At 38.5% G+C, this 26,342-nt stretch overlaps 1 protein-coding gene across 2 annotated transcripts in view; it reads right to left on the reverse strand.

Annotated features, from left to right (window-relative positions):
• CNTNAP4 (contactin associated protein family member 4) overlaps window positions 1-26,342 on the reverse strand; it is a 255,817-nt gene that overhangs the window by 95,786 nt on the left and 133,689 nt on the right. Inside the window, exons 4-6 of one of the 2 annotated variants that reach the window (XM_080646072.1) lie at window positions 18,804-18,951; window positions 1,717-1,920; window positions 353-537 (exon numbers count right to left, since the gene is read on the reverse strand). In XM_080646072.1, coding sequence (XP_080502198.1) covers window positions 353-537; window positions 1,717-1,920; window positions 18,804-18,951 — 537 coding nt within the window. Of the gene's footprint in view, window positions 1-42; window positions 111-352; window positions 538-1,716; window positions 1,921-18,803; window positions 18,952-26,342 lie in introns of those variants that run through there. The other variant, XM_080646073.1, reaches the window with a different exon arrangement.

Consider the following 26,342-nt stretch of genomic DNA (forward strand, 5'->3'; position numbering starts at 1 on the left):
GTACCCTATAACAAAAAATCAGGCAACACAATTTGTATTTACCTGTGGCAATGAGATCTCTTCCTGGAGATTTCTTGCATGTGACATTCTGTGATTACACTTTTCAAGTAAAAAAGATCCTCTCTATATAATAATAAATTAACATAATACTATAATAAATTAACATATTGTGAGAAAGATGAAGTCTCAGTAAAAGATGCCCAAGTCTGCTACTGTGCACTATGTCACCTAGGGGTTCTCCAGGACTTGGACTCACTCTGAGAGTGGGGTTCTCAACAGTGTTTTTTCTTTTGCTGGGCTTAACCCCACACACACCCTTAAACTTGTGTCAACTGAAACATAACCATCACACCTCAGAATCCAGGTCCAGGTAACTGAACTGCCCCTGGGCGTGGAAGCGGTGCTGGTGTTCGTCCACGGTGAAGTTGACCAGTTGTCCTGCCCGCTGGATGAGCACAGTGTGCCAGTGCTGATCGTCCAGCAGGCTGCCCAGGGTGAGGCTGATCGGGGTGTGAGGAGAGGACAGTCTGGTGTCAGCTTAGAAAAAACAAAAGCACCATTATTCTCAGTCTGAAAAAAAAAAGCTTCCTTTTCATCAGTCACCATCTTTCATAATAATTTCCTTCTCCTTCCCTGCATTCCACCCCAACACTAGTTGGATTTACCTGAAGTGGAATAGAATATCCTCTCAACCTTGCCGTAATTTCTTCCACTGTTAATTCTTTTTATTAGTATTACCCATCACATGCACATTTTCAATATAAATTTTATCTTTCCTACAACCTCATTATTTTTACTACCTTAATATTTTTTAATGACCCATCTCTTTCTTCATGATGGTAAGAAATAGGTATGTAGGTCTATTGGCACTATGTAAAAACACTGAATGGGGAGTCTTACACAATTTGCAAAATATGAACAATTTCAAATGAAAGTACAATACTGGATTGTGTGTATATATATAAACTAGAGGTGCACGAAATTCATGCATGGGGGGGGGGTGTCCCTCAGCCCAGCCTGCACCCTCTCCAATCTGGGACCCCTCAAGGGATGTCCAACTGCCCGTTTAGGCCTGATCCCAGTAGGATCGGGCCTAAATGGGCAGTCGAACATCCCTCTCACAATCTAGGACTGCTGGCTCCCAACTGCTCGCCTGCCTGCCTTCCTGATTGCCCCTAAACACTTCTGCCTGCCAGCCTGATCACCCCCTAACCACTCCCCTGCCAGCCTGTTTGCCCCTAACAGCCCTCCCCTGCAGGCCTGGTCACCCCTAACTGCCCTCCCCTGAATGCCTGGTCACCCCTAACTGCCCTCCCCTGCAGGCCTGGTCACCCCTAACTGCCCTCCCCTTCAGGCTTGATCACCCCCAACTGCCCTCCCTTGCAGGCCTGGTCCTTCCCAACTGCCCTCCCCTGCTGGCCTGATCGTCCACAACTGCCCTCCCTTGCAGGCCTGGTCCCTCCCAACTGCCTTCCCCAGTTGGCCATCTTGTGGTGGCCATCTTGTGTCCACTTGGGGGCAGCCATCTTTGACCACATGGGGGCAGCCATCTTGTGTGTTGGAGTGATGGTCAATTTGCATATTACTCTTTTATTAGATAGGATGCCCTGAATCTAGAAATAAAGTGCCTTAATTGTTATAAGATATAAACACATAAAGTTACTGAAGTGATATCTAAATGACCAAATTTTCAAGCCTTTCACCAAACAGTGTTACCTGAATCAATAAGTAAAAAGAGTTTTCCTCTTCTCAGTTCCAGTGTGATGTGATCTCCATTTTGCCCTCCCCTTTGGAGTAGAATCCCATCACTCTGCATGGTTTTAAATTTCAAAGAAATAATCTCCTTTATGGGGCTCAGGGATTTTTGATCAAATCTGTAGAGGAGAGAACTTCTTCCATCCAGATCAACCACCTCTGATCCTAGAGACAAAGACATTAAAAGTCATTCTAGGATAAACCTGCTTTTCATTAAGCATCTTAAATGTCTATGTACAGAGAAAGCATCGTACAAACATGTATAGTTTAGCTCCCAGCCAGTCATAATAAGGGAAAATAAAACCACCACATGTCTAATACCCTCCTGATACCTGGGATTGGTTCTGTTTTAGTCTTTACTAGCCTATTTACAAAATTCATTTTAAAATATATTTCTAATTTTTGTTTATATTATTAAAGGCTGTTCTTTCTCAGTCCATAAAAAAAGAAAATCAGAAAAATGGTTATGATCAATATTCATAAAGCCACTTTGCATACTCCACAATCAGTATTTTTAATGGTGTTCTTAAAATGTCAAAGTTAAATGTTTTAGCTCCTGAAAAAGTGGTTTTGATATCTCCAAATTCTTTCATGCCTGCCATATATAAAGGATTTCTGCATACAAATAAATGCACATACATCAGACCCATCAAATGCCAATATAAATAAATATTAAACTGACCTTTGTGTTTGGTTTTATTTTATTATTTTTGTAGCTAAGTAATAGTATTTAACAGCAGTGCTATTGTCTTTCTTTTCAAGGGCATCGTTAAAAAGACATTCACTTAATGATATTATAAGGGCTGTTCTGCTGCATTTGTGTCATAACTGTGACATTGACATGTTTGTTCGCTTTCTGACAGTGTCTTATCTACTCATTGTCAAGATCACTCTTATTCAGTTCATCTGAAAAAAGATGTCATGTTATACCAGTAGCATAACAGGTCATCTGTCAAAATCAGTTGCACCCTGAACAAGAAACACAAAAAAGAATTGATAATACTCAAAAAGCCTAGCAGTGTTTTCTACATTTCACAAGTCAAAGATTTTTTTGAAAGGCAATTACCCTTGAGAATGCATTTATGTAATAAATGAAGAGGTTAAGAAAACCCAATAAAATCTGAAGCTATTTTTCAACTGGCTAGCTAACTTCTCCCAGTAAAAAAAAAATGACATTACAGTTTACTCATCTTATTTCATTTGACAAAATTATTACAGTTACTTGTAGTATACCCAAATATGCATTTCATTCAGATTATCCATAATATTTAATGTGAATCATTTATATTCACCACCACCCAAATTTTTTTCAACTGTTCTATAGAGCTATCTTTTGAAATTTCAGTGGTTTGATATTTCCACATCTTGCTAATGTGTTTATAAAGAATTTACCAAGTGCACATGAATAAACATTGCATTTTGTAGAAAGAATAATGTTAACTGAACAATTATTCCTTGTTATATCACTGAAAAAAATGTGCACAGTATAAACATAACTCTGTGTCAAATACAAATAATGTGTTCTATGATTATTAGATTACAATAAATTAAGAAAAATTCCAATAAGACAGACATTAAATGTGGACACATTTAGAGCAATGCATTATCGCAGAGTTAATGTATAGCTTAAAGGCAACCATAGTAATATTGGTTTTATTTTAGATAAAGCATATTTTTGGAATTAGCTACCAAGAGAATTTTTCCCCAGGAAAGGTTTAGTCTGTGTTACTTTAGTCTACTGTTTCTTTTGTTTTTAAATCTTCTTCACTATTGTTATTATTGCACTAAAATGGTCATATTAACCTTTCATGGCACCTAAAGCTTTTGTGCCTGGAATATTTCCATCAGCAAAATGAAATAGTGAAAACCCTATCAGACAATTGATGCCTAAAGCTATGGTATATTGTTTTGTGTCTTAAACTGAAGCCACCTGCCATTTTCTCTCACTCTTACCCATTTCCTTCTTACTTCACAGGTATAACACTAATTTGATGCATTCATTCAACAAATATTTATTTAGTTCATCATATTTGAGGCACTGTGATGGATGCTTAGATAAAAAGAGTAATAAAAAAAAAGAGTAATCAACACAATCATGGCCCCATGGCTTCCATCCAGTGAAGATGGACAATAAATACCAAGTCAACAAATAAGTTCATAAACTATTATAGACCTATAACAGGTTAAAAGAAGACTGGGGTCACCTTAGTTAAGGTTAAAAGAAGACTGGGGTCACCTTAGTTAAGGTAGTTGGGGAAACTCAGTTCTCAGGTCTAGAAACCTGACTCTCAAGCAGATTGCAATCAATAATCTACTCTGCATAGTCTTTAAGTCCAATTCTTGTCCCCATAAATGACAAGTAGTCTTAAATGTTTCATTCCAAGAGGCCTGGACATTCTCCCAACACATTCTCTCCTTCATTGTCGTGAAAGGAAGCTCCGGGGACTGCTGGGCGACTATAGGGATAGTCAGTAATTTAGCTCTCAGAAGGAGGAAACATGAATGAGGGTGGCTGGCCTTGGAAAAAGGGGCCTGGAAGCCAGAAAGTAGTGAAGTAGGGGAATCAACAAACTGGCTACAATCACATCACAGATTCACATGCATGTGAATCATATCCTCCAGGGGGAAAAATCTAAACATAATTCAGAATGTGAGTACAGTGTCAGTACAGGACTCTATATATACATGCAATATATATATATATATATATATATATATATATATGTATATTTATATATATATATATATATATATATATATATATATATATATATATATTCTCAAAAAAAGAAAAATATTCAGATGATTCCTAACAGTATTACTTTAAATAGAAAATTCACTTATAATGGCTCTACTATAAATCACCTTTCTTAAAAGCTATACAACATATCTGATACATGAAAAGCATACAACTTTAAACAATAATCAAAACACTAAGACACATAAAGTTAAGGATATAAAAATATTAAACTCTCTGAAAAAAAAATCTTTTGAAAGAGAGAAGAAGAGAGAGACAGCATTTGAATTCAGTGTCCCATGGTCAGCATCTAGCACACACGCTAAGGATGCTGGTGGGAAACATAGATATAGACTCTCTTGAAAGTGATCTTACCACTGTTACAAAAAATTGAAGAAACTGAAAAATACATCAAAGGCAGAACTTCACAACTTTTCCGTGTCATACTGAGCGTTTTCTAACAGGCCCCATCTAAAGATTAGTTAATTCTAAAATTAATATATGTCTGATTTTACCATTTATTACTGATTACGAAATCTGTTAAGTAACAAGTTAATTGGTAGATATTTTTTCCAGTAGAGATTCAAATGGCTTCTATGTGGTAGAAAATACATCTCCAAAGGTTATGGGTTTTTTTATTGCCCTGACGGACACTAACCATTTGTGTATTTAATCTAGTACCAGTAACCCAACACTCTTTCTTGAATTGCTATATGCAATCGGTCTCTTGAATTTTCTTTGGAGTAGCTTTACTATCCTTCTGATTCCTTCCCTAATGATTCAAATACATCTTTGATAAGTATTTATTCTGTATTTGAATGAGTCATGCTTTTATTTTTTGAAAATTTTACTTTTAAGACTACTAACGTACAAAGTACACTTGGACTTTACATTGCTGCCTGGGAAAGAAACATTTCTAGTCTCAGACGTTACTGGTAATGTTCAGGGTGAATTGATTTTCACTATTCCAAAAGATTTTCAGATTTTGAACTCTTAATAGAGCACGGCCAATGCAAACACATGTCACACACAAAAAAGTTCAGATGATTTATGACAATATGTCTTTATATTAAATCTACCTATAAGAGATCTGAGTATATACCGTTAATATACTTAATTCAACTCACCCTGGCTGGTGTGATAAGTGGGTAGAGCCCCAGAGCCAAAAGGGTCATGGGTTTGATTCCTGGTCAAGGGCACATAGCTGATTTGTAGGTTCTATCCCTGGCCCTGGTTGGGGTGCATATGGGAGGCAACCAATCAATGTGTCTCTCTCACATCAATGTTTCCTTCTCTCTCCTGCTTCTCCTCCCTTCCTTCTACTCTCTCTAAAAGTCAACGGAAAAAATATCCTGCCCTAGCCGGTTTGGCTCAGTGGATAGAGCGTCAGCCTGCAGAATGAAGGGTCCCAGGTTCGACTGTGGTCAAAGGCACATGCTTGGGTTGCGGGCTTGATCCCCAGTAGGGGGCGTACAGGAGGCAGCCAATCAATGATTCTCATCATCATTGATGTTTCTATCTCTCTCTCCCTCTCCCTTCCTCTCTGAAATCAATAAAAACTATATTGTAAAAAATATCCTTGAAACTAGAAACACCAATCAGAAAGGATATATGCACCCCTATGTTCATAGCAGCACAATTCACCATAGCTAAGATTTGGAAACAGCCCAAATGCCCATCAGCAGATGAGTGGATTAGAAAACTATGGTACATCTACGCAATGGAATACTATGCTGCTATAAAAAAGAAGGAATTCTGACCATTTGCAGCAGCATAGATGGACCTGGAGAACATTATGTTAAGTGAAATAAGCCAGGCAATGAAAGAAAAATACCACATGATCTCACTCATTTATGGAAAATAAAGAATATTATAACCTGATAAACAAAAAGATAGATACAGAGGCAGTAAAGCACCGAACAGACTGTCAAATTACAGTGGGAAAGCAGGGGAGTGTTGGGGAGGGGGGGTGGGAAAGAGATCAACCAAAGGACTTGTATGCATGCATATAAGCACAACCAATGGACACAAGACACTGGGGGGGTGGGATGAGGGAATGCGACAGGGGATAGGGGAGGCTGGGGGAAGGTCAAGGGGGAAAAAAAGGAGATATATGTACTACTACATGTAATACTTTAAACAATAAAAAATATTTTAAAAAAATAAATAAATAACAATAAAAACTAATATATAAAAGCAAAAAAAATCCTTGAGTGAAGAAAAATAAATAAATAAATCGCCCTCTTTTTAAAAATAAGGAGTTTCTGTAGTGCACAAGAAATGCTCAATTATCAAATGTCATTGCCAGGTTATGCAGCAAGCATGGCTTCGAGCCATCTGCGGGTTCTGTGGCTTTTTCTCTGTCTGTCAGCGAATGCCTGAGCTGACTTCCCAGGCAATTGTCAGCGACCTGAATCCTCCTCAGTGAATACCTCCATCACCAATCTTCTCATTTATAGCAGGAATCAAAGAAAGAAGAGACTTGCAAAGATTGTGGGCCCTGTCCTCATATCAAATTCTCCTCATGACCCCGGGAAAGAGGCACAGTCTGCTTTATTTGCATGATTCAGAAATACAATCTTCCGTGAAATGCAGGGTTTTCCAATGGAAAATATTTAAATGTCTTTCAGGGAGTTGTGTCAGAAGTGGTATTGCTCATGTGTATTTTGTGCTTCTTCCCGCGCACAAATTTATAGAGAGTTCTCTGTGAACCCAGGGGAAGGCACAGCAATGCATAAAAACAAAGCACTCCCCCCTCGCTCCCATCCCCCACCCCGCCCTGCCCCAAGGAGCTCTGCTTCTGCAGCAGGACTGTGTCCTGGGTCCCAGACGATTTCTAATGTCGCAGGAGGAGCTGACCCGCTCAACCTCAGAGAAGAATGTCATCTAAATTGCAGAAATGCTTTCCCTCCATGAGCAGCGAACAGTTTTTCTACCTCTGCATATTTCACAGGCAAACAAACCCCTCATTACAATATCTTCCACTTGACCTGGTATACTTCCCTCACCCCTGTAGCCTACCGCTCCTCCAGAAGTTTGAGGCTCTCAGATCGTGAGCGGCTGCCATTTGAAAAAGCAATGTTCTGCCCACCCTCCGAGTGGATTACTAAGAAAATCGTATCCAAGAGCTGGTTTCTTAAATTGAGTTCCATGGTCCCACCATGTTAGAATCAGCTGAGGAGAATCTTTTGGGGTCTCCAAAGACAGTCAACATCCTGGGCTCTGCCTGAGCCTCACCCAGAATACAGGTTCCCGAGTGATGCTGAGGCAGATGACAGCATGAAGGTTATCTGACAAGAAGAACAAGAAGGTGACAGAGCCCTAACTGGTTTGGCTCAGTGGATAGAGCATCGGCCTGCGGACTGAAAGGTCCCAGGTTCGATTCCAGTCAAGGGCATGTACCTTGGTTGCAGGCACATCCCCAGTAGGGGGTGTGCAGGAGGCAGCTGATCAATGTTTCTCTCTCATCGATGTTTCTAACTCTCTATCCCTTGCCCTTCTTCTCTGTAAAAAAATCAATAAAATATATATTTAAAATAAAAAAAAGAAGGTGACAGAAGCCTATTCTCTGAAAATGAATACGCTCATTGCATATTGAATTGTATGATGGAAAATAAATGTGTTTGTATCTATTCTGTAGGCGATACTTGCAGAAAACTGTGGAGGTGGTAGTGGCTTGTCCCTGAAAGATGCTTCAGGGAGAAATTGATTCTGTGAGTTAAACTATGAATCATAACATTACTGATGAGGTCAGTTGACAAAGACTCCTAAAAGAAAAAAAAAAAACAAACTTGGGATAGAAAATGAGTAAACTGGAAAGCATATTTCTGAATGATAGCAAATGGACTTATTTGAAGGTCATGAACGACTTCTTGAAAACAACAAACTGAGAGTCTTCTCCTATTAAGGCTTTGGGAATCACCTCAAAAATATAAATGGACAAAGAGTGTTACCACTGGAGAGGTTATGGACCAAACTCTTCCCGGCTAAACATGAAGTCAGCCTTACCACTGATCACACAGACGGTTTCTTTATCTGAAAATTACTACCTACAAATCACTAAACAAACAGAGGTCTGATTGTGACTTCTAAGAAACATAAATCAGACTGAGTCACCGTTAAACTATTACTCGGTGAGATATTAAAGCAACAGTGTGATGTATAGGCACTTGAGATCTGCATTACTGAACTTGGTTTAAAGAGATGGAGAGAAGAGGCCAAGCACTAGAGAAATCAACAGGAAATAGGCTGTACTATTTTTGCAGAGTAGCATAAAAGAACACAGAATGATTTAAGGGACTCTTAAGTTTAAAACGACCAAAATTAATTCAATACAAAGGAAGAAGACACAGGATCAAATGCTGCATATAACCACAGAGAAAAGGTGATTACTATCACGGCTTTAAACAGACAGAGTTAAGGTCAGCGACAACACTCTGGGAGGTTATGGAAACAAACATGATCTCTGCCCCTTAAATATCAATCTAAATTAACCTTTTAAATGGATTTGAAATTGGTAACATCTACCACATCAAGGATAGTTGAGTGTGTCACTGGAGGATATAAGTTGTATTTCTGTTTCTAATATTTATTTGTAATAAATATTACAGAAGTCACATGCTTATTCTCAATTTCCTTATTTGGAATATGTGGAGAATAATTCCAACCTCTCATACTACACAATAAAGTTGTAGGTATCAAATGGAAGCATAAAAATACCTCAATAATTATTAAGATTTGTACTATCATTTAATAATAACATTCAACATCCCATATGGTCATCTCAGAAATATTTCTCCTTTAATCAATTGCTATTGTATGGGTATAATAAATTTGTAAGTTGTATATTTTTATTAATTTTATGGTTTATACTGTGGATAATCAGATATTTTTCTAAACTCATCAATTTAACAAATAGGTACTAGACCAAGTTCTACAGTAGGAGCTGGTGTTGCAACAGTGAAAACATTCTGTCCTCATGAATCCTCCAATCTGAAGGAAAAGAAAAACATCAGTCAATTCATCCCATGTGTATAGATATATAAATACAAATTTAAGTGGAGCATGATGAGAAAAGGACAGGGTTGTATGAGAGATTTGAACAGAGAGATCTACATTAGGTTGTCCATTTCTGATATTTCTGAGGAAGTGATCTTTAAGTTGAGTAGATGACCACCTATGTTAACGTCTAGGGTCAGGAAAGGACAAGAGGGGAGAGACTAAGGGGGAGGGTTGACAGGCTGAAAGAGACTGAGGAGGGGTGGATGGTGGTGGCAGGAAGTAAATGAAAGAGGTCCTCAGGGAGCTGAACCCCTGGCAGATGACCTTGGCCCAGTGAAAGCCTGGTTCTGAGATTTGTTGGGACAGGTCTATTTTGGTTTGGGCATAACACCTGGTCTTCAAGTATGGTCATTACTCCTAAGGCAATGCCTTTCTGATTTTTCAGTTAAAAGCCCAAGGTATTGAGCAAGTCTGTCTAAATTGGCAGTGCCTGAACTCCAAAGGTGGCCTTTCCAGCTCTAGAAAGATTCTGACATCTTCAGAACTTTAATCCCCTAGTTCCTGCTTTCACCAGGGTTCTTGGAAGCTCATCTTGGGCATATGCAGTTCAGGAATCAGCCAAGGATTCACAGGAGATTTGTATGCAGGAGTTGAGTCTCTCCCTCTCTGGCTCCCTCCCTTTCAGTATTCCAATCTAAATTTCTAGCCACTCTGGCCACCTTGCACTCTGACCTCTGTCTCCTCAGCCTAGTAAAGGCATATGATGTCTTGCAAACTGGGATGTGTTTTTAGGAAAAAGTCAGTTCAATGTATATCTCCTGGAGTATACCTTCCTTCTTTCAAAAATCAAGTCTTCTCAAGTTTCTGCTGGTTTTAAGTTTAACTTCAAAGCCCTGAAGCAGTTTTTAAAATATATATTTTATCCACGAATTATCATTGCTGTGGGCAGCAAGACAGTCCAATAAAAGCTACTCTGCTATGACTGGTACTGAAAAGCAAATTGTCTTTTTATGAACTATTATAATAATTGACTTGGTCTATTAATATTTAGGTTTACAAAGTGGGCATATACTAATTCTATTATTCTTTATTTATTACCTGGAATATATCTTAAAAGAGAAATTCCCTCTAGTCTTCTATTTGGTTACCTTTAGGTATGGAATACATTGGAAAAGTAGAATAAATGTTTGATGTTTTCCTTTCATTTATTAGTTTTCAAAATAATGAGATGGCTCCTTAATATCTCTCAGAAGTGACCAATGAGAGTTTTTAGTATTATCATGAACCCATTTACTTAAACATATTTCATATATTTCAAAACTGCAGGTGCTATCCTTATTGATGCTAAAATATTTCCACCTTTGGTCAGTGCGAGATTCATCAGTTGGTTCTTTTGACATAAGTCTGATGGGTTTTCCATTTTCCTTATTACTTAACCTTATTTTAATTTAACATAACTTCTCTTATCATTGAATTAAAATCTTCAGTCTATAAACTTGGCAAAGAGTGAGAATTTATCCTCTTTGATTTTAGCTGACCAGAATCTATCTTTGTTGTAAACGTTGATATACAGTGGGATTCCTCAGCTACAGTATTAGCTGATAAACAACCCAAGAACAAGGAATGTGTTTAATTCACTTGGTTCAAGATTTTAGCAGTTAACTTGTGGAAGTATATTAATAAATAGGTATTAAATTCAATTTTAACTCTTCTTTATAGTGAATCTAACAAATTTACTGCTTTTCATTTTTTCTCCTAACCAGACATGTGGTATGAGAGATTAGCATCCTGAAATGAGAAGACTATTATCTAGTTCTCTCAGGTTTTTCTTTTTCAGGTGAATATTTGTACTTTTCATGCCAGTTCCTTACATTTCTTAATATGTTTTCTAAACTAAAATCTACTAATGTAAGTAGTCAAAACTTTCAATATTTTTACATTTTAAAATGCATATTATTTTTAAAAAGATAACACAAGTATTGTAATTATTGACTTGTTATGCTATTTATTAAATGGAATCCATAATGTTCTCTTAAACACTCTGCATTTAAGCAAATAAACACAGTTTAACACTTCTCTATATTTCTTCTCTTCTAATCTCCTCCCTCAGTCCTCCCTGTGTTCTATGCCTGGTCTTTACCAGGCTGAAAATACCACTTGGATGATGGAAAAAAAACCTTCCTGAGCTCACCAAGCCACCTCCTTTCATTCATTCATTTGTGCAGAAGACTAACAGTGAAAAGGAACATCCAATTACAATAGAGAGTAAGGTGAGCATGATGTGACTGGGAGCAGACCGGCTGTTCCAGGAGCAGAGGAGATGTCCTCTGACCTAAATGTGGAGTATCAGAGATGTTGTCAGAAACAGTGATTTCTATGCTGAGAAAAGGTGATGAGTAAAAGGAGTATCTAGGTAGAGGAATGAAAGCTGGATGTATGGCAATTGCCTTAAAAAAATCTTAAAATCATGTTATGTAAAAGAAATGGAAATTACTTCAGTATGGCTCAACAGCTGATGTTTTCATTCTGTTGAGGATGAGGAAGGAAAGACCATGGATTGCAAGATGAGAATGTTTACCTAAAAACCAGAGAAAAGGAACTTAGAATTTACTAAGTGCAATTGTTTCAGCAAGTCACCCCTAATTAAAGAACATGATCTCCTGTGTCCTAATTGCACTTCCTCAGGACATCTCAGGCAGACACACTCATGCTCATCCTGGTACTTTCCTTCCTCTGCCTTTGTTTACCATTGCTGACTTTCCTTGGGAAATTTAGTAGAGTAGTATTTCTTTATCATCAAACATTTTCTTTTTCTTTCTTCCACAAATTATTTCCTTACCTACATCTCCTGTCTAGATCTGTACACAGGTGTGGAGCTGCTATGGCTAAGACATCTGAAATTTATGCTTTCCCTTTGAACCCATAAAACCTACCTTCTGCTTCTCTCATTACTCGGGAAAGAACTTCACGTTTACTGACATGAAAGTAGAACATGCTCTTTGATATGGATTTCCCATTCACTTGATGTTCCTTCATAACAAGTTACTGCTCAAACTCATTGGGACAGAGGGTAATAAAAGTGTGCAGTTCTCACAACAGCCACTTCCCCTGCAATGTCCATAGGACCAGCGTCCACCCAGAACTTCAGCAAACACATGTGTCAGGCACAAGGGGAGCCTGGCATAAAAACACACACTGCTTGAAAACGGCAGGAAGTCTCTGGTTTAATTATGTTAGAAATGCATTTCTGCTTTTCAAAAACATGAGTAGTCCAACAGACAACTTCATACTTTAATTATTAACAGTAATGGAATAAGTGGAAATGTTATGATTTAATAGCAGAAATGATATTTATATAGGTTTCAATTACATACCTTCAACCTAGAGGGTTTAGAGTTCCAACCTTCCAATTTCACAGGCACTTGAATTCAACCACGTTAACAATGGAGTTAATTAGCTCTCCTGTGCCCTTTCAGAATTCATTTTTTCTCCTGTGCCCCTTCCAGTAAATGGCACTACTTTCCAGATGGGTCTTCAAATCTGATAACTCAGTGCCCCTCACATACAATCACTAAGCTCTCTTGATTCAATATCCTCAGTATATTTTGAGTGTCAAGAGAACTCTCTCTTCTGAGTCCTGGTCCTCTCGTTTGAGGCTCTATTGTCACTGCAAGAGTTCAGGGGTCTAACTGATCTGCTGCCTCTAATCTGCACCCCTCATTTCAGTCTGCATGACCATTCTCAAATACAGACTGACCCTCTAAGCAATCCTCGTTCCTGTGCTTGACTGGGGTACACCCCTCCTCCTATTTGGACTATCCCAGCCTCCCATGTGAAATATCTATGTTTCAGTTTCAAATCCTATTGCTGTTTTTCTCACACTAATCTCCATATATTAATCACTTATTCCTCACACCCTATATACACTAACGTTACAATAATTTGCATTGAGTTTATTCAATTTTTATAACATTGCCTTTTCTGACCTAAGGGTCAAACACCCCATGTTAGTTGCCATAATAGTTCTATTTTTATAAATACCCATGCATACGTACCTACATTCTTCCACTTCTCTCTCTCTCTCTCTCTCTCTCTCTCTCTCTCTCTCTCTCTCTCTCTCTCTCTCTACCTCCCCCCATTGTTGAGCAAGTTGACAGCCAGCTGTGCAGGGTCACCCCGGACCCCCTGTTGTGGCTGTTATTCACAGTGGCCTTGTGGGTTACCTTAGCAACAGGTATATTGCTTTCTTGGCTTTTATTGTACAGTTAGTACTATAAATTTTCCATTTTGGGTTTTGTAACTTTGTAGCAATTTAGATACTGTTGTGTTTATACTTTGCTATGGAGAGTGAAAGGATTGTGTTAACTAAACCTAGCATTAGAAAGCAAAAATATTACATATAATAATGATTCCCATATTATGAAATATGTATGTATATATATATATATATATATATATATATATATATATACACACACACACACTATTTCACTATTTTACATTTTCTACCAATACCCAATACCTAGTGGAGTTCTCTTTCAGCAAATGTCAAAAAATACTTAAAAGGAGAATGCATGTATGATTCATCTAGTAGTCAAGAGCATCGGCTTTAGAAGGCAATGGATCTGAATTTAAATCCTAGATCTAACACAGGTGGTGTAATCTTGGACGAGATTCTGTATTTCTCTAAGGTTCACGTTCCCCCGTCCCCCAGGTCAGGAGACTTGAGACACGCGGGCTAGTGGCTGGCATGCAAACCTTCAGGCCTTCCTCACACTCCTACAAGGCTCACTTAATTGCCAGCATGGACCAGTGTCCCCTGACTGTGGTTCAGGAGAGAGACCCCGCCCACCTCCCAACACTGCTTTTCTTTTTATAGGGTTTGAAGGAGCATGCCTGGTACATCTGGAGAAAATCCAGCCTGATCCTAGGTCTGGATTATTCCAGACAAAACCTTGCAGCTGTGTTCTTGTGCTGGTAACACCTGCAGCTCTTCCTTGAGGAAAGGGGAAGCCAGAGGCCCCATCTATTTCTGCACTGAGCAAGCCACAGGCCCCACGCAGCCAACAATTCTGCTTGTCTCCTCTTACTCCTGGATAAAATGGTAATATTCATGCTCTACTTCCCTCTGTTGTTAGCAGTAAATCAGAAAATGCCTAGAAAGAATAATATCTGACACGTATTAACTGTTTAATAAATGATGTTTATACAGTATCATGTTTTAGTAAATTAATATTCTGTAAGGCTGATGCTATGAATAAATGTGACTATGGTGTACTAGTGAAGTCAATTTGATCAAATAGAATCCCATAAAGCACCCACAGCCAACCCATTTTGTGGTTATTTTAGGTAATCTCTGAGAGTATTTATTAAATTTATTACTTCTTCTCTTTTACCCAAAATTATAAAACTGTCATTTTTCACTGAATCCTATCAAATTGTTTAACCGTATGTGTTTATGTTTGTGTTAAAGACATGATGGCTCCCAGTGTTGCCACTTAGACTGTGGGTCAATGAAAAAAGAAGGCTGACTAAAGATGTGGACATTGTGCTTGCTCACTCCAAGAGATGGCAAGTCAAGTCCCAGAGAAAAGAATGTCTCCAGGGTTCCAGATCAATAAGGGGGGAGGGGCGGATTTGAGTTATCATTAAGCATATGTTAGAGAATTCGAAGGAGCCTATACCTCAGCAGCTACTTCCATACGGACCGTATGAGTGTTGCTTCAGTTTTAGAAAAACAGTCTCAATAGTCTTGTGAAACTAATGATGAATTTACATCCTAGATTGAATGTGTATTAAGTGTGTAACACTGAAAAAAAAAATACTCAACATTTCTAAGCCTCCATTAAATGGGTGCTTTTTTAGAATTAAATTTGAATGTCTATGAAAACTGTACTGACAGAGAGTAAATGCTCTACAACTGTTAGCTATCATTATACTGCAATAAATAAATATTCTGCATGGTGGAGACTCTAAATGTAATTATAAATATGAAGCATTTCGAAGTTTGTTTTGTAAATTGTCCATCGTGTGGCATGAGCTTTGCTAACGTCTGTGATCCAAAGACAAATAAGACAGACTGGGTTCTGTGCACCAGAACCAAAATCTGGGTGGATATTATTTTAGAGATGGTTTTTTGAAGTGTGACAATTGTGAAGAGAGGAACTACGGTAACACATAACAGGATCGGCCAAGCTGATTGTTGAAGCCAAGAAACCCAGCAGGAAGCTGGGCAGATGGTGAGAAGCAAGCTGCCCAGGGCTCATCACTATGATTCAGCAGCTGGAAGGAACATGAGCACTGAGTGAGCTCTGGGCTCTGGCGGACTCGGCTGCACACCAGCTCTGTCCCTGTGTATCTGTGTAGCTTGAGCAAGTCATCCTCTCTAGGCGTTCATTTCCTCATTTGCAAAGTTGGGGGAATGGAATTGTTATCTAATGATACTTATCTGGACATTTTTCGAATAATAAACCAACTACTTAATATAGTGCAGATATAAGCACTCAAGAAAAATTTGTTATTTTTAGAAAGATAAAAATTAATATTAGTACTATTATGATTCTTCTTATTACTCTTTTTTAAAATATATTTTTCTTGATTGCAGAGAGGAAGGGAGAGGGAGAGGTAGAAACATCAATGATGAGGGATCAACTGCTTCTTGCACACCCCTATGTGCCCTGACCAGGAATTGAACCGTGACCTTCTGGTTCCTAGGTCGATGCTCAACCACAGAGCCATGCCAGCTGGGCCTAATTATTACTCTTAATATCAATACTATGATTACCATCATGTAGGCCCTGGCAGGGACATAATGCTTGCTGGTGGAGGTGGACACTGGGAATGTCACTGAGTAGCAGGGAGACCTACGCAATCTGTACAAATGGATTCTCCATCTGACGCAGTTGAGACAACTTCAACAAGCTGCTTGCCCTCTGCATGACATGCCTTCCTTGCACGTAAATAAAGTGAGCCAGAACCAACTTAACTTACATCACAGCATGACAAAATATAAGTGAAGAAAGCTTTAGTGGCTAAAAATATAAAGGTCTAGTGGAGAAATGATGATGCAGTGGAACTGAACAGTCCTGGATTCCTTTCCGGTTTCTTCGTGTACTAGAGTAAGATGCTGGGCAAATTACTCAATCTCTCCAAACCTCAGACTGCTCATCTGATGACAGCAGATCATGCTAAGGAACTCACTGTTCTATAATACAGGAGCATCTCACAGGATGGGGAGGCTTGAGGTGGGCTATCAATAACACTTAGGTGCCTTCCCCACAAAAAGACATAATAAAAGTGCTTCATTAAGAGGAGACTAAGTGAAATCTGTGGTTTCTATCTTTGTTATGTGAAAGTATTTCAAACACAAATTATATTTTGGCAGAGGTCTTTACCCTTTCTATGAATTTATGCTGAGGGCGAAGCATAAGTGAGCTGCATGGTGTATTATTTTTAAGCTGGAGAAAAAAGCATTCCTTGGTCACTTAAAGATTAAAGCTTATACTAAATAGAACACTGTCTCTTTTATGAAATTCAGGGAGCCCAAATGAAACTTCCAAAAATATTCCAGTGGGAGTGGGGAAGCTCTAATATCTGAAAGCTAAGATCTAGTCAATAATAGTAGATTTAGATAAATGGATTCACATAAGTCTACAAACATGTATGTATACTTATCTCTATATCAATTTTTCTATCTGTAAAATGTTTCCAGTTCTTTAAAAAAATCTTTTCAGTCCTCACCCAAGGATATGTTTATTGATTTTAAAGAGAAGAAGTGGGGGGGTGGGAAAGAAAGAGAAAGAGCGATAAACATCCATCCATTGCCTCCCATACACAACCCGACCAGGGATCAAACCCTAAACCTAGGTATGGACCCTGACAGGAATCAAACCTGCAACCTTTCGGTGTATAGGATGATGCTCCAACCAACTGAGCCACCTGACCAGGGCAAATTCTTCCATTTCTGATTTAAAATATAAAAGATGTAATGGCATGTATGAGCATACAAAAATTTCTTTTTGCAATTCTCGGATGATTAGTTACATTGAACATCTTTTCATATGTCTATGGGCCATCTGTAAGTCCTCTTTGGCAAAGTGTCTATTCAGGTCCTTTGCCCATTTTTCAATTGGATTGTTTGTTTTTTGGTATTTAGCTTTGTAAGTGTTTTATAAACTTTGGATATCAACTCCTTATCGGATGTATCACTGGTGAATATGTTCTCCCATTCAGTGGGTTGTCTTTTCATTTTGTTGATGATTTCCTTTGTTGAACAAAAACTTGCTAGTTTGATATAGTTACATTTGTTTATTTATTTTTATTTCCCTTGCCCAGGGCAATATAGCACCTCACACCTGTCAGAATGGCTATGATCAATAAATCAACAAACAATGGAGAAAAGGGAACCCTCATGCACTGTTGGTGGGAATGCAGATTGGTGCAGCCACTGTGGAAAGCAGTGTGAAGTTACTTCAAAAATTAAAAATGGAACTGCCTTATGACCCAACAACTCAACTTCTGGGAATGTATTTGAAGAAACCCAAAACATTAATTCAAAGGAATATGTGTACCCCTAAGTTCACTACAGCATTATTTACAATAACCAAGATTTGGAAGCAGCCCAAAAGCCCATCAGTAGATGAGTGGATAAAATATCTGTGGTACATTTACACAATGGAATACTATCAGTAGATGAGTGGATAAAATATCTGTGGTACATTTACACAATGGAATACTACTCTGCCATAAAAAAGAAGAAAATCTTACCTTTTGTGACAGCATGGATGGACCTGCAGAGTATTATGCTAAGTGAAATAAGCCAGTCAGAGAAAGACAAATACCATATGATTTCACTCATATGTGGAATCTCATGAACAAAATGAACTATCTATCAAGCAAAATAAAGATAGACCCATAGACAGAGAGCAGGCTGACAGCTGAGGGGGGTAGGGATTGGGGGGTGGAGGAATTGAGAAAAAAAAAAGAGAAAAAACTCATGGACATAGACAACTGTGGGGATTGCCAGGGGTGGGAGGTGGGGGGAGGTGGAGGAGGGTAAAGGGGGATAAATGGTGATGGAAGAAGATTTGGGGTGATGCACACACAATAGTGTACCGATGACGTGTTGTGGAACTGTGCACCTGAAACCTGTATAATTTTGTTAACCAGTATCACCTCAATAAATTTAATAAAAAGGGGAAACATCATTCCTTTATCTCTTTACATGTCTATAACGTCAATTTCTGCATGGAGTTTGGCTTTTTAAACCTCTCCTCTGATAGCTGTTTCAGCGTGCTGGATGAACACTTACTGTATGCGCATCCAAACACCTCGATCCGCATTCCAATCCTGCCCTTGGGGTTCCACTCCAAAGGGAGGAAGCGCAGAAACCTGGCCTTGATCGAAGGCTGGAGTCTATAGTACACGACACTGTCTGCATTTGCATTTCCTGAAAATCCCTAGGAAAAAAAGGAAAGAAGCAAATAATTGTACTCAAAGCATATCCATCCCACCTGTCACCTTGAATGTCGGTGAGCAATGTCTAATTTGCTTGTTTATTGTAACAATGGCTAACTTCTTTAAGAATATCATGTTCACAGTTATGTCCCAATGTTTCCCCATCCACAGAAATTACTATTGCCTAAATTTTTCTTTATATTCAGAGCAGTTTAAATTCCACATTTCCCATTAAGCCACCGTTTAACCATGATAACCTCGATGAGTGTTGTTTCTCTAAAGTGCACATTAAACTTTAAACATTGTAAAGAGCACAAAAACTATCAGTAAGAAAATCTATCAGTATTCAAAATCCACTATCAGCAAAGAAGTAGCTCACGTCATTGATGAATGGGTAAGGTTATGCCATGTCTCTGTTGTTTCACTTTCTCAACTTACTCATTAACATCAACAAATGTATCACCCAACATTCAAGTCAGAACTACACTCTAATAGCGGGTTGTTAAACTTCACCACACTGCTGGATAAGCACATTAAAAATCGTTAAGGGAAATTGCAAGCAATAATAATTTGGAAAGACCTGTAATTAGACTTACGGACTCTAGAATTTGAAAGCTAAAAAAGACCTTGAGAATGATGCTAAACTAGCACAGTCAAATTGAAGGTGGGGAAATTAAAGGTCAGAAAGATAGGGAAATAAACAAAAAACGATTATACAGCAAGATCAGGAGTGTTCCCCCTACAATATCACAATGCACCTACTCGACACACAGCTCACCTGTGAAACCCACACACCACAGCCCCTAACATGTAAGCAGGTTTTAGTTTCTCCTTTGTGGCATACTGCAAGGCTCCACAGAGGAAGACGTTAGGATAAAACAGAAGTTGTCCTAAAAAATTTATGTTTTTGTTTCTCTTCCTCTTCCTCCTCCTCCTTTTATTTAACTTTAACAAACAGCATATGTAGAAGCAAAGTTAGGGATGATGCTACCACCTTTTTCAGGCTCATGATACATCGTCTTACTACCACAACGGGATCAACAAATAAGTCAATCTCATGTACATTACACAGGCAAAGGCAAATAAATGCATTAGGAATACCAGTACCCAGGGAGTTTCTTCATTTGCCCAGCTTTCTTTCTACTTCAGAAATACCCCTTTATCAGCATCTACCAAAATATTTTCTAATACATAAAAATAATAGTCTGGGTGTTTCACAGTCAGATGAATTTGATTTGATGCCCCTTTTCAGTCAGTAATCTGCCTCCTGCCACCACCCTCACCCATACCCCATGTGCCCAATTCCCAGGCTTACAAAGACAGTTCTGTGATGGCACCCCCATAGTGTATCAAAAATTGGGGCATCTTTCTTCATCTCATCTGTGACCAACAAAGCATTATGTCAAAAGAACCACCTCAATGGCCTCTTCCTCCCTTCTTTATTCTTCTGTTCCCTGTCACCATATCCCCATCCCCATCCCAAATCTCTTCCCCTCCAAGCAGTCAGTAAGATATTTAAAGGTAAATTAAATAACATCACTCCCCCTGCCTCTGTTACCACTTAAAACAAAATCCAAACTTCATATCAAACATAGAGTCTTTGGCAACAACCTCCATTATGTGTCAGCCACGCTAGATCTCTTTGAACAAGCCAGGCTCAGGCAGGCTGTTCATTTCTCTCTAAAGGTTCTTCCCTCGAGGTCTTTGCACGACCAGCTGCTCTTATCATTTCAGGCCTTGGTCCAAATATTACCACCTTTCTGATTCTAGCTTCTAACGTGGTATATCTGACACCCCTACACCTTATCTTCTTGTTTTATTTTTATTTTTTCATATTACTCATTATTTGGTGATCTTCTTTTGTTTGTTATTTATTTGTTTATCTTATCACAGTAGAAGACAAAAGTCCATTAAACTGGGAAACTTTTATGGCCTTCCATCCACCATACCTAGGGCATGGCTTGGCTCAAAGTGGTTCCCAATAAAAAATATTTGTGCCCAGCCAAAGCCGGTTTGGCTCAGTGGATAGAGCGTCAGCCTGTGGACTGAAGGGTCCCGGGTTCGATTCCGGTCGAGGGCATGTACCTTGGTTGCGGGCACATCCCCAGTGGGGGGTGTGCAGGAGGCAGCTGATCGATGTTTCTCTCTCATCAATGTTTCTAACTCTCTATCCCTCTTCCTTCCTCTCTGTAAAAAATCAATAAAATATATTTTTAAAATAAAATAAAAAAATATTTGTGCCCAGTTGACATGTCTCAGTAGTTGAGCATTGACCTATGAACCAAGAGGTTACTGTTCAATCCTAGTCAGGGCACATACCCGGGTTGTGGGCTCGATCCCCAGTAGGAGGTGTTCAAGAGGCAGCCAATCAATGACTCTCATCAGTGATCTTTCTATCTCTCACTCCCTCTCCCTTCCTCTCTGAAATGGATTAAAAATATTTTTAAAAAATAAAAATATATTTGTTGTATGTGTATGTTTTGGAAAGGCTGGGCTTGAAAACAGAACAAAGTTCAACAGGATTCTCAGTTACAAGATCTCTCAGGGCATGTCAAAGGCGAATGTGCAAATGTGCACTATATCTCCCATAACAAGGATAGTTATCCAAGGTGTTTCAAACATATTAGGTCCACATTTCTAGTTACTATTTCCCAGAACATAAATAGGAGAACATTGTTTAATTCCACAGGCATTTGGATTCTGATAACCAGACCCATGTAGAACGCTCCATTCTATTCCACTGCTCAAAATTTCATGCTCTGGGCATTGGTGTGTGTGTGTGTGTGTGTGTGTGTGTGTGTGTGTGTTTACAGGCTCTCCAAATCAGGATAATGTGCATCCAGGATTGACAGTCTGGTCCAAATATTACCACCTTTCTGATCCCCGCTTCTAAAGTAGTGCATCTGACACCCCAGCATCTATACTAGTAGACATTCAATCCTAATCAGACCCTCTTATCCTCTGAATCTATTTTCCTGGATGCCACTCACAGGCTAATACAATCCCTAATTATGATTTCTTTCAGTGAACAGCTGGATGATAAATTGGCTCCATAAGAGCTCACATTTTTTTCAAAATTAATGTAACTTCATAGATTTAGATAGATGTCGCTACGATGATCACAGCATCTTATGGGGTTAGGAGAAAAGATGCATAGTGACAGCGGCAATAGGCAAGTAGAGCAGGGAGGTCTTTCACATTTCCCTGATTGCTTTCGACTTATTTGAGTTTTGAGAACATAAGGAAGAAATATAAGATGCTTAGTTTGTATGTGTAATAAAAATATCTTGGCGCATTCAAAATTGTAAGCAGTTTTTCATACAAAGATTGAGGGAAATTATGAGGTGGGAGATATGGTTTTTACTTAGCATGTTTCAGTCATATGTAAATGTTTAATGAGCATCTATTAAGTTTATAATAATTGGTAAAATGCAGTAAGATATAGACATGGAAAGTGTGTACAGTGACAGAACAGATAGAAATATCATTTAGCTGTGCTCTGGGTACCTTAAATAAGCTTTCTAAGATCAATGCCATTGGGAAAATAAGCATCAGTTATATTAATTAAATACAGGGGTAGGCAAAAGTAGGTTTTCAGTTGCAATACAAATAAATAATACACTAATTAATAAATAATGCAAGAATAAACTCTGTTTCACATACAACTCAACCTAAGTTTGCCCACCCCTCTATATTTAACTGACTAGTAATATTTGTATTGCTCTGCTCCATGTATGAAGTTTTTCCAGTACACAAGACAAAGATTCTGCTATGGAACTCAACATTTAATGGTATTTTTTCAGCATGGGATTGATGATCCATCGCCTTATAAATGAAAACCCTATGCACACTGTCAGGTTTCACATATATATTCTTTGCCTAGGAGACATTCTACAATTTGCTATGAAGATTTTTCATGCTGTCACAATTCATAAAGGAAATAGTGGGTTTAACTATCTCTCAAAAATTGTATTACGTGTTCATGGCTTCCCTTGTATGTCAGAATTAGTTGAGGTGCTGTCTAGAAATGCAGATTTCTAATAGCTAGTGAAGCTGAACACCTTTTCAGATCAGATGGGTCTTTGCATGTCTTCTTGGGAAAGGTATCTCTTCAGTCCCTCTGCCCATTTTTTAATTGGATTGTTTCATTGTTTGGTGTTGAGTTATAGGGATTGTTTATATTTTGGATGTTGACCCCTCCCCCGAGCTGTTGTGTGCAAATAACATCTCCCATGTGGTTGGTTGCCTTTTGCTTGGTTGTCAGTTTCTTTTCTGTGCAGGAGCTTTTTAGTTTGATATAGTCCACTCATTTAGGTTTGCCTCTGCTTCCCTGGTCTTTGGAGTCAAAGTCAAAATCATATAAAATGTTCTTTACAACCAAGGTTCGTAAGTTCAGTTCCAATGTTTTCTTCGATGTACTTTATTGTCTCAGATCTTATATTTAGGTCTTTGATCCCTTTTGAATGAATTGTTTTGCAAAGGGACAATCTAATTTCATTCTTTTGCATGTGGCTTTCCAATTCTCCCAGCACCATTTATTGAAGAGGTTTTCTTTTTTCCAATGTATACTTTTGGTTCCTTTATTTGCCCATACACCTATGGTTTATCAAAACTACTAGATGCTACCTCACACCTGTTAGAGTGAATATTATGAACAAGATAGGTAATACTTGTTAAAGAGGTGTGGGAAAAAAAGGAATACTCACTCACTGCTGGTGGAAATGTAAACTGGTACAACCACTATGGAAATCAGTATGCCGTTTCCTCAAAAAATTAAGAATAGAGTTATCATATGACCCAGCAATCCCTCTTCTGAGAATCTACCCCCAAAAACTCAAAAACATTTATTTGCAAAGATATAAGCACCCTTATGTTCACTGCAACATCATTTATGGTGGCCAAGACATGGAAACAACCAAAGTGTCCTTAGATAGAAAACTGGGTAATGAAGATGTGGAATACTACACAGCCATAAGAAAAGATTAAATACTGCCATCTGTGACAACATGGATGGACCTTGAGAATATTATGCTATGTGAAATAAGTAAGTCAGAAAAAGCTAAGAACCATATAATTTCACTCTTAGGTGGGATATCAAACTGAAACTTGGAGACACAGACAGCAATGGGGGTCATATATGTTTCAAGTGAACATTACTATTATACATGATCTGTATATTGCATTGTGTGCCCACCACCTAACAGCAAATCATCTTCCGTATATTCGGCCCCCTGTATCTTTCCCTCTGGTAACCACCACATTGCTGTCTGTGTCTCCAAGTTTCAGTTTGATATCCCACCTAAGAGTGAAATCATATGGTTCTTAGCTTTTTCTGACTGACTTATTTCACATAGCATAATATTCTCAAGGTCCATCCATGTTGTCACAGATGGCATCACCCCCCCAACCTTGCAGGGGCCTGAACCCTCACCCCGTCTGAGGGAGGTCTCCTGCCCCCATGGCTGCTTTGCTTCCCACGCCCAACTCAGATCGGGACACAGGTGACAGACAGTGACTTGGCCCAGCTCAGATTGGGACCCAGGTAACAGACAGAGACTTGGCTGACAGCAGCTGCCCTATATCTAAATCCAGCCTAGCACCAGGAATGCTCAGGGCCTACTCAAGAATGCAAATAATCCTTCCCACTAATATTTACAGGGTAAACTAAGATTGTTGGTAGAGTATCAAATTTGACAGTAAAATAATAATCAAGTTTTCAGATTAATTTAAATAGGCTAATTGAAATAAGTGAATATTCAAGAAAATTTAATTGTACTGGACAAAAAGCTGTTCCTAAAGTGGTAACTAAAATTTCTATTGGTAGTTCATCTCATGGTAAAATTCCTGAACATGCAATGAAACTAAAGCAGTCATATTTTTGTGCAAAAAATTAAAATTTAAAGTTATCAAGACTGAATTATAAAATTTACAAAAGCCTCCATTAATCAAAAAGGGGGGGGGATAGTAGGGTAATATCATGTAAGGAAAAATATCCTATAAGTAAATTACATCTATAAAATTTTTATTTTACAAACTTAATTTTCATTTTTAATGCTAACAGCAAGACACCCATGAAAAACACACATGATGTCTAAATAAGACAAAGGAAAAGCGTTTGGGCAAAAATAAAAAGGATCCCAAATCAATTATATAGAAAAGATTCCTTTATTAACTTTTGGTTGAGAATATGTTTGTATATTTTCAGAAAACAACTCCAAGACCATGTGGATTCCTGCAACAGAGAGGAATTGACAGGTCTGCTCCAACCACGAAGACAAGAGGAGAAACAGTCCAGAGATGGAAGACGCTGATGACGCCTTGCCACGCTAGCAGTCAGCAGCTGTGCGTCGCAGCAGGTTGCCTAGGACCAAACCAGAGAGGGTCGGACCTGCATTGCCACCATGTGCCCACCATCCAGATATCATTGCTGACATGTACACATAAGGAACTGTTTGACATTGAAACGGGGACTCAGAACTGTTGGACATTGAAACTGGGACTCAAACATTTTTTGTTATTATATGTTTATTTCTAGTCTGCAGAGGCAAGATTTTTTAAAGGAAAGAAATGGGGAAAAAAATAGATACAGAGGCAAAGAAGCATTGAACAGACTGTCAAACTACAGTGGGAAGGCAGGGGAGGATGGGGGGTGGGCTGTAAGAGATCAACCGAAGGACTTGTACGCATGCATATAAGCATAACCAATGGATACAAGACACTGGTGGGAGGCGGGGGGCAGGTAAAGGCATGTACTGGGGGGAAGGGGAGGCTGGGGGGAGGTCAATGGGGAAAAAAAAGGAAACATATGTACTACTATTTGTAACACTTCAAACAAAAATAAAATAAAATAAAAAAATAAAAATAAAAATACAAAAAAAAGAAACATATATGACCCTATTAACCAACGTCACCCCAATAAATTTAATAAAGTAACTAAAAATAAATTTTAAAGTTTGTTACTTACAAAAAGAAAGAAATTCAGTTTTCTAGATCCTACACCTTTTGCACTAAACCTGTGGGTGGGCTGGGCTCTGCATTTGTAACCCATACCGAGCTAACTAGTACTTTTGAAAATTCTTCTGACTTGTGGATGAACTGTGTTCTTTTTCCCTCCCTGTATTATCATAAAACTTGTCAGAGAGGGAAAAGATTTTAGAAGGCGAGTTCACTAGGGCTAACTTGCAAAGAGAGAAATATGCAGCAACTGTTCTGTGTCATCGATCTGAATATCTTCAAAGTCAAGTTTGTGTCTCAGCATCAGCCGTCACAGAAATATATTATGTAGCTTTAATATTTGCCTCAACCCTGTGAAGTAGTAATTTTCTACCCACTTTTAAAACTGAGGGTAATGAAAATTATAGAGGTTATGTGCCTAAAGCCACACAGCTAGAAC

Source organism: Plecotus auritus (genome assembly GCF_963455305.1).
Source record: "Plecotus auritus genome assembly, chromosome: 10".
In the NCBI taxonomy this organism is placed as follows: Eukaryota; Metazoa; Chordata; class Mammalia; order Chiroptera; family Vespertilionidae; genus Plecotus; species Plecotus auritus.